General features: G+C 44.6%; 1 protein-coding gene across 1 annotated transcript in view; it reads right to left on the bottom strand.

The window, feature by feature from the left end:
- Positions 1 to 665: 665 nt before the first annotated feature.
- lrmda (leucine rich melanocyte differentiation associated) overlaps positions 666 to 13,722 on the bottom strand; it is a 206,216-nt gene continuing 193,159 nt past the window's right edge. Inside the window, exon 7 of the mRNA XM_061087698.1 lies at positions 666 to 1,104. Within this exon, the coding sequence (XP_060943681.1) occupies positions 1,025 to 1,104 (80 nt within the window). The 3' untranslated portion in view covers positions 666 to 1,024. The remainder of the gene's footprint in view (positions 1,105 to 13,722) is intronic.

The following is a 13,722-nucleotide window of genomic DNA, read 5'->3' as shown; positions in this document are numbered from 1 at the left end:
GTGCAGAATAACAAAAAGATACACCTGGAATGCAAACTTCAATAAAGCTAATATTGGAATGTTTTGATGTTAAAAGCTGCATCTACACATCTCTTCCTGAAAAACAGAATCCTTGCCTGAATATCAAATGTATATCTCAATTTTTTTTTTTAAAGAAGATTCTCTTTTGCCTCTGAACTGAAATAAATTCAATAAAATGCCTTCAAATAAAATAAGAAGTACTCTGCACTCTGACACAAACCAGACTGACCATGCCTCAAAACCCTGTTCTGTTGATGTCTTTATGTTTCAAACAGCAGTAATGTGTGTGTGTGTCTGTGTGTGTGTGTGTGTGTGTGTGTGTGTGTAAGTAAAGATACAAATAGAGAGAGAGAGAGAGAAAGGGAGAGAGAGAGAGACAGAGAGATGAGTCTATGTCAGGCCCCAGGTGTGTGACCGTCACCCCTTTCACCCTTGATTAGTGGCGGCAGTGGATGGGTGATCCATCATGGCTGTCAAAGAAAAGGATGCAATTGAACGGATCTGTGTGTAAGAGGGAGAGGGGGACAGAGAGAGGGGGGGAAGAGGGGCGGAGAGAGGAGAGAGAGAGAGAGAGAGAGAGAGAGAGAGAGAGAGAGAGAGAGAGAGAGAGAGAGAGAGAGAGAGAGAGAGAGAGAGAGAGAGAGAGAGGGAGAGGGAGAGACTGTCCTTTTGCATGTGTGTGTGTGTAGTTGTGCAGTTGCTGATGCTTAGAGGCGATCATGTCAGTGGGAGTGTCATGTCCGACTCTGAGCTGGAAGCCGACCGAGTTCAGAGGAGGCCGAGGTGCTGGGGTACGATCTTAAGATCTTAAAAAAAAACATTCACCTTGCATAACCACAACAACACATTTAGCTAAGGTTGAAATAATTCTCCAGCGGGAAAAACAGCTGACTCACGTTTAAGCAGTGCATTTAATAAATAAAGGATTTGTTCGATCATCTTTCCTTCTGCTGACATCTGTCATCGTCCGTCTCCCTCTCTGTGTCCGACCAGATTCTCTCCATCAGAGCTGGTCGTTGCGGATGAATCTGTTTCCTTCTGAGTGCTTCCCGTAGTAGATGTAGCGACACTTAGCGAACACCCCTAAAAGGAAGATGTGAGAAAGTGTGAAGTGTGGGTTAAGCACGTAGTTTTATAGATAAATCTGAAAACATTAACAATCACAAATGTATTTATACATATACATATTCTGCATTTATTCATTATTTGTTTGTACATGTCTTCTGAAAGCTGTTATGGACGAAACAGACAAAACAGAGCAGTACTACCAGAAATCATGGGGGGGCAGTGTAGACAGGAGATCAAGCTAGACAATCATAGTGCACGAGGAAGAAATTACAAATGTCTCTTGAGAGATTTGCGAGTTGTGAACAGCTGCTTTTGCCTCTTTTTCGACAGGTTAATCGTCGCAACATACGGAGTTGATATCGTTATCAGAAACTCTCAACTCTGCACCGCCCTCTAGTGGATGTCTTGCTTAACAACCCTGCAAACGGAAAGGACGCATGGAAGTTGGTAGACAGTGGCGGTCACTTTGTGCGCAAAGGTGGAATAAATGAACCTTCACAGACAAAAGTGTAGCTACCAGACTATATTCGACACATAGCATCAATAAGCTATAATTGACAATTTATGACCAAATTTATACAGTATCTCACTTCATTTCAGCGCCAGAAGGAAAATAAAGTTGCATTCACTTATCAATCATTTCTTGCTCATAAACAAATGGAACCAGGTCCACAGGCATAATTGCTGTGTTTGAGTTATAAAAGAGCAGGCGTGGTTTCCAACCTGTGGAACAAGACCCTCAGAAAGTGTCACATGAAAAGGACCTAAAATCCTTCAAAGATTCATCTATGGAAACAGTAGAAAATGGTCGGACCGGGTCTCTAACAACGGCCACGAGTCAGACTGATGGAGAAGGCGACCGTGAACGGATGTAAACACAGAATGAGTCAAAAACGAGGCGTCACATTTTATGACGTAGTAAACACAGTCACTGCGGTTACATGTGTCCGATTAAAACCCGATTTCTGGCGTTGTCGGGTTTCAATCGAAGATCCATTTCATGTAACTCCACAAATCTAGATTTCTTGTGTCCGACTGAAGTCGGATAACCACCCCCAGATAAGTAGATCGGATTTGGCTGTATATCAGACAACGCGCGCATGTAACTCTGGAAGCTAGACAACAACTGGAGATGACGTCTTTGCGCATGCTTGAGATCCTGCCCCCCCCCCCCTCCCTCCCTCCCTGGCCGTGACCCGGAAGTCGACAGGTAGATAAAATGTTGCTGCCCGGTGTCATCTTTCTTGCATGCTGAGTTGAAGGCTGTTGTTGTTTTTTGTTGGTAGTGGTGACGAGGTCAAGCGGAAATGGCAGGATCACCACTAGCTGTAATGAAAACAGCGCCACCTATCGTAGCGGGGTATGAAATGCTTTCGGACAAGAGTCGGATTTCTCAGTGCCATGTACCCTGAGATAGAGCAGTTAACCCCCCATGGATAGAGAAACCGGGCTTCTGCCGAAATCGGGTTTATGCCATCATGTAAACGTAGTGACTGTATTCATTAGACCTTTAGGGCACAGACGATAAGGTTTTACTGTGAAAGGCTGAATGTAAACAAAAATCTTGTTTGTTTACTTTAGTGCAAGAATCTCCACAGGGAAGCTTTAAATGGCAGGAGTGGTCTGGCTCCTAGTCGGGGTTGAGAGGTGTTGCTGGGAAGGATGAACATCTTGTTCCACAGAAAGACCACTGTGGCCTCGGGGCACAGTCCTGACAGTAACAAGCTCACAGCCACCCACATGCACTCACTCTGACACACACACACACTTACATCACAGCAGGCACTCATTCAACTATCAGCAGGTAGGGGTGGGATATGCCCATGTGTATATGTGTGCCTTGATCTAAAAAGCTAATAAAACTCACTAATCAATGAATTTTGGAGTTGAGAACTTGATATTACCTGCCAGGCAATATCGCTGTTTTCAATTGAATACTTGGAAGTCAAATCTTTTATTGTCATCATTCAAAGGGAAAACAAAAATATTATATTCTGTGATTTCATTTTAGGATAAACTGCTGAAATCAATGCTTGAGAATTCCGAAAATATAAGCCGCATGCCATCTCATTCAAGATGGCCGACAGTGGCTTTCTTATGTTGTAATGAGAGGTTGCTGCTGCACAGGGAGAGAAGGCTGCCCAGAGTCTGCTGCTGGTCGGCTCTCCGGCTCTGATGTCACAGCGCTCCGGCTGCCACTTGATGAACGTGGCGGGTCGTGGCTAGGTGTCACCTCCCGCCAAATGAGGCAAGGACAAGTGGCATTAGTGCCGTCGATGATCCTCTGACAGGAGAACAGACACAGCTTTCGCCAGGCTTTTTTAAAATAGGCATCAAGTGCATTATAGGAGGAGGGTAGAGGGAGAGGCGGGAGGGGGGGAGTGCAGGCCAGAGACAGGCCAGGAGAGGAGAGACTTATGGGAGAGGCGGGTGTCGCGGAGGGATGAGGGGCGCTCCGAGCGCTAAGTCCAATCTCATAATCCAAACAGACATTGTCAAGGGCGGGGAGAGAATGGCAACTAAGTGACAGGAAGCAGAGACGGGGACAGAGATACTGGTGCCATATTAGTGCCAAGCATATTCTGATGCCACCCTCAATTCTAACCAAACCTGACACATCGCTCTCTTTACCCCACTCTCTCTGACTCTTCAAAGTAGGCTCTACCAAGTCACACGCACACACACCCTCGCACACGCACACATATACAGTACAAAGTCACACACACACACACACACACACTCACACACCAGTCCCTTGCAGCAGTAGTGGGTGTTCTGTCAGGCGGAGGAGCAGAGTACAGCAGCAGCGGCAGCAGCAGCCCACAGGCCTGAGGACAAGCTCAGTCAATCTAAATCTGGACTTTGTAGTGGAGCAGTGCTCATTTCCCCTCATAGCCCAGCTACTTGAGGTGATCCAAACACTGAAGTGTGAGGAGCTGTCATCTCCGATAAAATCCGGGACCAGCTCCATGCCTGCCTGCTCCCCCGGTGTGTGAGGGGTACATAGAAGTGTGTGTGTTTGTGTGCCTCTCTGACAGTTGGGGAGGTTGGGGGCGAGGAGGGATGAATTCCAGCTGCCGTGATTTGCCCGGGGATATAGGTGCCACGGCTGGAGACTGGGCTTGACACCACAGGACTCAGGGTGTCTCGCGGTGCTCTGATCACATGGGTGCCGGGGCCTTTCACATATTCACAGCTTACCCGGCGAGAAACTCACTCTCTCCAGGAGTGGGGCCCTTAGAGAGATTACCCATTGAGATACCAGAACCAAGGCTCCTTATAAGACATTACCTTGAGGGGATATATTTGTCGGTTGCAACCAAAGCCTTTTCAGAGATAACCTTCACAGATGAGGGAGCTGGAGCTGAAGGACCCCCCAAGCCTTTACACTCGGCTGATCTCGTCACTAGCCTATGGGGACTGAGAAAGATTGGAGGGAACACATTCTGTGATTCTCTGGCACCAATCACGAAACCTCTGGACGACGTGTGACCTGTGACTGTGCGGGAGAAAAAAGGCTACACCTGTGATCACAGGAGAAGAGGAGGAGTAAATTAAGAGAAGTAGTAGAACACTGAACTGGGACAAGGTCTGTTTCCCAGGGGGTGAAGGAGTGTTTGAATGTGTCTGTTAATTTCCCGTGCAACCTGGCTCCAGCTCTCACGACTACATTAAGCAGCGTGTTTCGTGCATAAACACATTTCATTTTGCTGCCTCGCCTTCACAGCGAGAGCTCGCTCTTATTACGAGAGGAACCCGCAGAAAGATGGGTCGGCTGGAGACAGAGGAGGGAGTAACCGTGAGCCAGACTCACTTTTACATAACACGCTCCGAGGGCACGCTCACGCCGCCGGGGTTCCGCCTGATGAACTGACACTTAATAACAAGTGGTACAGTGCCAAACCCAGTAGTCTGCAATATCCTCTGTGTATCCCAAAGCCATATATGAGCACACATGGAATCAAAGCCCACAACTCGCAAGCACACACACACACACAAACCAGTACACACTTTGATCTCGAGCGCACAAACACACCGTGGCGAGGACAATGGGCACAGGCGTTAAAGTGACAGATTAACAAAGTGATGCGGAGGCTAATGCTTCCATCATGTCCTGGTGGAGGAACAATCAGGCCTTTGTTCGGCAGTTGTTGCGCAGCACCTTGTTGTTTTTAAGGGGAGCAGCTAACCCTCTTGTCTTTATTAACAGAGCTGTACAGTCTGCTATCGTCCTCTTGGTGAATGCGGCCGTGGAAGTTCATCATCAGACAGTCTGGTTGTTTCGGAGCTTGTTACCCGAAGCATGTGCCCTCACTACAGGGGCTTGATGGGCCATTCTGCCACTGTGCTTACTGTGAGTGAGCTGAACTCATATCTGCAATGCTACAGTATAAAATCAACACATGGTAAAAAACAAAAGTATTATTTCTTCCTCTAAATACAATTTTTCCATAAGAAGTCAAATCAATGAGTAGAAAGCAGCTGTATACATGAGTTTACTCACTAAAGCCGGTGTAATCACTGATACTTGATTGCCTTGTTGCACAAGATGACACAAGAACAGAGATTCACAAAAGTTACAAAATAATTGTTTGATAATTGTACAACTCAAAACTATTTAAAGTGACATTTGGGACTCCAGGTGAAACAGACATTCACACAATGCTCCTATGGAACCTGACTGAGCCAAATTACAGATCCTTGCAATCTTTACTACTACTACTACTTTTCTACATTAACAGAATTCTCTCCTTGCAATTGATTGTAGTAACAATACTTTTTATTATATTTTCTTGGACGTCAAAGCTAAAGTAGGACAGAGGTCCACTGTTTTCTGGCGGTGTTCGTGTGTGGAGAACTGACATTGAAATACGTTGAAATGCAGTTGCTAATATTTACTATTGGATGTACTAGCACATCATTATAAAGTTTCCTGCAGCACTAGAAATAAAAGCAAGCGTTCAGCTCTTTGGCTAATTTAAAAACCACAAACGCTACAGCTGGGGCTTCTGTTAGTCAGAGTGTAGAGATTACCAGCCATATGAACTCACATAGTTTGTTGCGAAACTCATTTAATCAGTGCACACACACGCGCACACACACACACTCACAATCGTACGTGCAAGCACAGAGGGAAAAGAGAGGGAGTGAGTGGGTTTAATGATTGTTCCCTGCATACAATCAGCTTGACTCTTTTCAAGGGCCATCAATATGTCACAGAGAGACACATCCGACGGATGTAGCTTTTAACATCAAGGTTATCTATTCTTGGCATGAATCCACTCCCTCCACTCCTAGTTTCTCGTCCTGTCTCCTTTTCGCATCTATCCTCCCCTCTCGTCTCTAACTGTTTCCACTCTGTTCTTCTCCACCTCCATATTCTTTACTCTTTTATTTGCTCTCTTTGATTCGTCTCCTTCACCCTCTGATTCCTCTTGTTTGCCGTGGTTTATGTTTGTTTTGCCTCGCCTGTTTTTTTCTTGCCCACCCTTTACTTTGGCCATTTCGCCAACAATTCCATCACTGCTGCCATCCATTAGTGAAAAACTGAAAATGAGAAAAAGCCAATTAACAAGACAATTACAGTTTCGGTATTATCTCCGAGCGCTGAAATAACACCGGCAGGTGGGGAGGGGCGGGGTCGGAGGGAGTCTCGGGGCAGACATCCATAAGAGTTGGTGTGAGGGTGACTTATGAGCTCGGGGCATAGGCTGCTGTGAGCCAGGGCTATTATTGTGGACACGATCCATCTCCTGCTGTCCTTTTATCAGCTCAGCCCAACGTCACGAGATGGAGTCGCCACCTCCTCTCTATAGGGAAGCCTGCAGACAGATAACCCCCCCGCGTCCCATAAACCAACAGCCAGTGGACTGAGAATAAGCCCACTGAGAGGCGAGCTGGCACACAGTGGCACGGAGAGAAATGGCACTGTTGCACTTAGCATTGGTATGCTGGGTATGTGTGTCAGCGTATTAGCATTTTGTAATTTGTATATTTTTACTAAAATGTTATGAAAGACAAAGAGGTAAACAGTGACGTGCCAAGCAACTCAAGAACCATGACATCAAAGTCTACAACCTGGATTTCCTTTTTGTTTGATTAAACAGTCAACATCAATATCAATTAAATGCAGAGTAAAATCAATATTATAACTAAAACTGGCCTGAATCTGGCTGAACGACGCAGCAGGAAAGGACTGGGAGGCTGTTTTTCATGCAGGACACATTCGCTCCAGATGTGCATTTCTACACAACACCCACCTGCTTCTCTACAGCAAAATACACAACAGACACACAGCAACACACTGTTAAAATGGCTGAACAACTTGGTTCCCCAGCAGTCAAATCAACAACATTCAGCACAACCCAAATGCTGTCTTTGTTAAAAAGAAAAACCTCAGTTTACTTTTTCCTGATCTGGGACCAGCAGTCAAAGAGCCACTGACTGTTTTGGTTGTTGTTGTATGTTTCTGTGTAAATCACAGCAAGATGAGAAAATCACACTATTTTGCATGAGTAAACATTGATAGGAAAGATTACAGTTGTCACTACAAACTTGTATTTCCAAATTTTAAATGTGCAACTCCACAATGACACAGTTGTCAGTATTGTGTCAATTTAGAGTCATGTTTTGAAAGAAGTGAATAATGATTTTTCAGTCAGACCCCTGCAAACCAATCAAGTTTCAGTTTAAAGCCACATCTGTCCAGACTCATGTAAAAAAAAAAGGACTTTTGAGTTTTTGTGTTCTTTGACCTTCAAAATCTAATCAGTTCATCCTTGAGTCAAAGTGAAGCTTTTTTTCTCAATTTCAAGAGATTCTCACGTGGCGTTCCTGAGATATTGCAGTCACATAACTGGGATGAACAGACGAGCCGAACACATGATGCCTCACGCGACAGCTGAGGCATAAAAAATGTAAGTAGAAACTAAATATACTGTATAATGTAACCAATATAAACACACAAGGGCTGTGATATCTGTGTGTGTGTGTGTGTGTGTGTGTGAGTGTGTGTCTGTTTAAACTATATCTGTCCATACAAATCTTTACTAATATACTCTCCTGTCAATTAGTTAATGGTTCAGGTGTCCCCCATCTCTCTGTCTCAAACAAAACTCCTGTGTGTAACTTTGAGAATTAAAGTGACATTTGCCGTCAGCCAATAAAAAATATTTAGTCCATTAAACATAAATGCCTGTCATTATGATGCATGCCCCGGGACTCAGGCCTCCCCCATTCCCCTCCTGGCTGTTTACTGCGGCCAGACAACTGCAGTGCCTGCATGTTCTCAACTTCAGCGTATTGATTAAACTTTTAAATAGCTGCCATATAACCCTGGGACATCAGGAAGATTAATTTGCGTCAATGTTCATCTGTAATTCATTAGCCATTTATACTCTCCACATCCACACAGGCTATTGGGAAAATGTGGCCCATTTTTCACCCAGGCAGAGGCTGGGGAAAAGGCAGCGAGAGGGAGGGCTGGAGGGAGGGCAGGGGAGGATTATACAGCCCACGACATAAGGAGTATTCTAACAAGCCAATAGTGCAGTAAAAGGCATGCATGGTGGTAAAACCTTCAGCAGCTTTAAATAAAGACTAAAAAACACTCTCATATACATTTAATGGTACCGTTCTGCAGCCATATAAAGAAATGCATACCCACGATTAGATATCAATTGCTGAACTGATTATAATCTCAGTTTAACAAGCCTCCATAATGACATGCCTGTCCATCAGACTGGAGGAAGACAGCAGAACCGTTCCTCTCTCTGTTGACATTTGATGAGGCTCTGACGTCAAGACTTTCCAAACACTTCTCACCAGGCAGCCTGACATGTTGTATACTTCCTGTCAGTCAGTCAGCGGTTGGTCTGTCAGCCATTCAAACATCATGTTTCTCTCTCTCTCTCCATCCCTCACACACACAAAGTTTCATTCTTGAGATTAAATGCGCTGTGTGGTACTTTTTTTTTGCTTTCCATTTTCATTAGGTGTTTGTTTATTGAGGTGGAGGAGTCCAAAACCGAGACCAGGGAGATTTAGGAACCGAGTGCATGACTCAGATAAAAACAATGCACATACAGACGGCCAACAAAGAATAAAATAAGAGGGGGAAAGTGTGCGTGTGTGTTTGTGTGGGAGATGGAGAGTTGAAAGATTTGCTATTGCCACAGGCCGATGGGCTGTCAGGGGACGGTTGCTGGGTCATGGCTCAACTGGCCCTGATCAATACCAGGTTGATTTTGCCACATGATTCTCCTTAAAGTGCAACAATAACACATTCTGTATGTTTCCATGTGCATAAAGAACCGAGGGCTGTAGGAGATTGTGGTCATTACTGACAAAATAAACAAATACATTGAATTAATACATGTGATGAACCGTAGTCGTAAATTAAAAGAAACGCAGTTCATTCAGTTGGTATCGGTTCTGTTTTGGGTAAATCGGCCGCATTGGTTAACGAATGAATATTGACACTCCGTCACTGTCAGTTCACTAAATGGCCATAATCAAACACTTTAAATTGAGGATGGCATTATTCATTGATGGGTGAATTACAGTTATAACCAGATAAATGCCTATCAGTCTCTGTACTTTCAGCTTATGGGGATGAGAAGGAAATTGAATTCTGGGGCACATAAATTTTGACTGAAAACAGATTACCGTTGTGGGGGGCCTAATGAAAAAAAAAAAGGGTGAAATTAATTTCAGTGACATTTATTCCGCAAGGAGCTCGTAGAGAACACCGGTTACAGTAGCTCTGGTGTCTGGAGATAAGAGGAAGCAGAGGACTCAGCCAGTTTACAAAGTCCCGAGTCCCCTTGGAGCGTTTCTCTCAGGGCATCATCCAACAAACTCAATGACGACGCACAACTTGCTTATGAATAAAACAAAAAACGTCCTGTAAGCACAACAATGACAAGCCGCTTATTTACCGCTGGAGTTATTGAGGGCCCGTGAAACCACTAATGACGCCAGTAATCATAAGCGCTCTTTTTCACCATCAACATGTGGATCACAAATCACCGCACGCACGCACACGCCACTGACACTGATCGATTGTGTTCTTCATTACACCCAGGATTTCTAATTAAAAGAAAAGCACAGATAAGTGGCCCAAACCTCAGACCTAAAAAATAGAAAGGGAAAAAAGTGAAAATCGCAATTAGAGGTTTGGCTGCGTTCGGTAATGGTGTCGTTAATAAGCGCGGCTTGGTGAGTGACTCAATGAAGGTTTAATCACTGGGACAGGATTCAATAACAAAAGAGCACAATATTAATCACCAGAGAGTGATAACTTCACTGTTCATCTCTTTGACATTGGAGGAAGGGATGAATTAATGATGCTCTCCATCCGAACACATTAAATAATAATTATCAGGCAAAACAGCATGAAAGGGACTGCATAATGAACCCCATTGTCAGGTCAATTACAACCACATAAAACTGTTCAAAGGGAAGTAGCTTGTTACCAGATAGCCACACTAGAGAGGACAGCGGTGGCGTTATCAGTGGAAGGTGCCTGGCAACCTCCTCCTTCTGATATCAGGGTTTAAAATGTGTTGAGAGTCTGAAATGCAGTTCGCACTTAGAGGGCACCGAGACGCCATGTAGCTGCACATGCCCACTGTAAAAAAAAAAGAAATAAAAAGAAGCTACAAGCGTTCAGCGGGGGCATTCAGCAAAAACACATTGGAAATTGGTTAGCAGAGATAAATGACACGACAATGACGGTGTTTTTCTGGCTCTGAAGCAATGTCAGTCGCTAAGTGCCGTGTTAACTAAACTCAACTGCACAGACAATGATGGACTTCACGCATCAGTGGGCAAAATGGCACCTCGCTACCTGTCAGTGGCAATTTTCATCAAATCAAAGACGGCCGGCAAATTTCGCCACGAGAGGAACGGCCGCCGGAGTTCTTACACAAAGACATAAACATGCAGGGATAATATAGGTGGGATTGGTGCGGTGGTTTCTTTCTTCCTCTCCAACATAACACTGACGGTTGTCTCACAGGGCTCCGGCTGTTCACTGAGAGCCGAGCACGTCGGGTTGTCCTCTAGCTTGTCTTTTTGAGCTAGACATCAATTACTGCATGGCTGCTGCCACTGTGAGACACACTCTTAAACAAACAGCCTGGCAACCTCCAGCTTGACACATATCAATACTAATCTGACGTCTTGTTCCACAGCTCTCCCCCTCAGACCCTGGCTGGCTGCACCTGCCTGACTGGAGTGGCCATGGGTTGGCTGTACTCCTTCACACTTCCTTCCCCTGTAGACATCAAACACTTATTACTCCCCATCCTGGCCCTGCTAACTGACTGGCCTGTCTGGGCCACACGGGGACCCCATTATTAGAGTCATTTCAGTGCCCATCCTGATGCCTGTTAGGCAGTTCTCTACCTGGGGCTCCTGCTCCCTGCCTGCCCGACTGAGTGCCTGGCCAGCCAAACAGTGATTGGACATGACATGGTGACAGAAAACAGGGGAGAAGGGCAATAGAAATAAAAGAACAGAGATGGCAGAGTGAGGCAGGCAGAGACGGGCCAGAGAGGAAGGTGGGTATGTTAGCCGGGGCCCTCGTGGCGTGGGGTGTGCCCATCAACACGGATGAGCGTTAGCCAAGAGCTGCATGTCACAATGATGGAGAGGCTAGATCACTTACATCAGAGCTTCATCTGACTGGAAGATATCAATCTCCCAGCCTAATCCAACAGGACATGGTACAATATCCTTTAATTTTGCTCTCTCACCCTGCCTTTGTGTGTCCCTTCCTTCTGCTTTTACTCGCAGCAGAAAATGGGCATAACCTTCATTGTTGGACTTCAATCCGCCACACATTTTCACATCCCATTTCCTCTGTCTCTAGCGCTGACAGTCAAATTATGATGGACAAAACGGTACCTTGACATATAGCATTTAGCACAATTTGTCACTGTGTGTGGCAAGAGAAAAAGTGTAGATCACTATATACGTGCACTGTCAAGATCAGACATTTTTTCTCTTTAGAACAGTATTCAAGGGACATTTACATGTTTTAAGTGGGTGGTCAGGCCAAGCAAAAAGTTAGAGTGTTTGTTGTACTGTGTCAATATACACCAAAGGAAATTAACACTCTTTTTGCATTGACAGATTTTGATGGAACATCGGGAAATCCAATCAATGTCACTGTCAATATGAACAATATCATTATTGGTCAACATGTGTCTACTTGTTAACTAATTGCTTTAACCCCTATACAAAATTGGCGATCTAGTCACTCAATTGAATGTATTAATTTATTAATGTATACTATGTATCCTATTTGTATTTATGTTGTTTTTGTCTGTATTTATTAGTTAGCAGGGTTATTAGAAAACCACTGGACAAATTACTACAAAACTTGGTGGAAGGATGTGGAATAGGTCAGGAAGGTACCAATCAAATGTTTGTGCTCAAGGAAATATTTTTTCGCTTTCTCGAACATTGAGTTTTTTGTGCGATTGAAAACAAATCTGGTATCTTTAGAGAGCTGCTATTTATGATTATATGTTATTGCCTGCACATCCAAATAAAAATCTGCATCTCTGTAATGTAAATGTGATTTATAAGGCAACTTTTGGGGTCCAACCATGTGCACATCCTCAGGGCATCCAAGTCCAGAGAAGTGATGCCATCATACTACTTAAAGCCATCTCCACCTAATTAAATCAGATCTCGCTTGAAGAAGTCATCCTGACACCATAAGAAACCTATAAATCCTTTTTGTTGTACATGTTATTTATGTTTTATTTGTGTGTGTGAGAATATATGTAAACACAGAATGATTACAAAATGTGAACATGCATTTAAATCGCGCACCATAAGGTTGAGGCAATGGAAAAAATTGCTGCTCAAATTTACGGTTCTGCGTCAAATGACTTGTCGTCGTTTCCTGCCAGAATCTAAACTGATGAACCCGCGGCAGCCAATCAGGTGTGTGGCGGAGGTGATGATAGCTGAGTGTTGTGGGGAATATTTCATGCCCCTCTGGCCTCCCCCGGCTCCACTGTAACTCTACATCTGTTAATTAATATGACATATCCCCTGTTCATATGCAGAGAGCGAGAGAGGGGACAGCCAGATGAAGGTATGAGGGAATGATTAACAGCGGATCTGTCCCCGCTCGTGAGAAATGATCTTGCCTCCTCTGCTCTCCCCAGTCCTCCCTCCACCCCTCTTCATTTCCGTCTCTCTCTCTCTCTTACTCTCTCTCTTTGGCTCACTTAATTTCTTTCTGCTCCTCTCCCTCTCCTTTCCCCTTATCTCTGTCTCTCTCTCTCTCTCTCTCCTTCTCACCCCTCGTGCCCCTCTCCTCTCCCTTTCCCCTGACACACTCGGACTGTCCTCAGCCCCCTGCACATCTCCTGACAGGTAGAATAATAACGCTCGTACATCACTAGCCTGAAAAGTCCAATAACCTAAATCTTCACTTGCCACACACCCCGGGACTCAATTACTTTATTGACATGTAATCTTCATAAGGGGAGAAATATTGAGCATGTAAGGTCAGCCGGTTATGAAGACATATTATCATATTATCTGCATGAGGGTTGTAGGGGCTCGGACCTGACAAAGCTAATTATAATGGTACATGTTTCAGAGCTC

This window comes from Limanda limanda, chromosome 15 (assembly GCF_963576545.1).
Source record: "Limanda limanda chromosome 15, fLimLim1.1, whole genome shotgun sequence".
NCBI lineage: Eukaryota > Metazoa > Chordata > Actinopteri > Pleuronectiformes > Pleuronectidae > Limanda > Limanda limanda.
The sequence above is the reverse complement of the archived record's forward strand: the minus strand, read 5'-3'. Positions and strand labels throughout refer to the sequence as shown.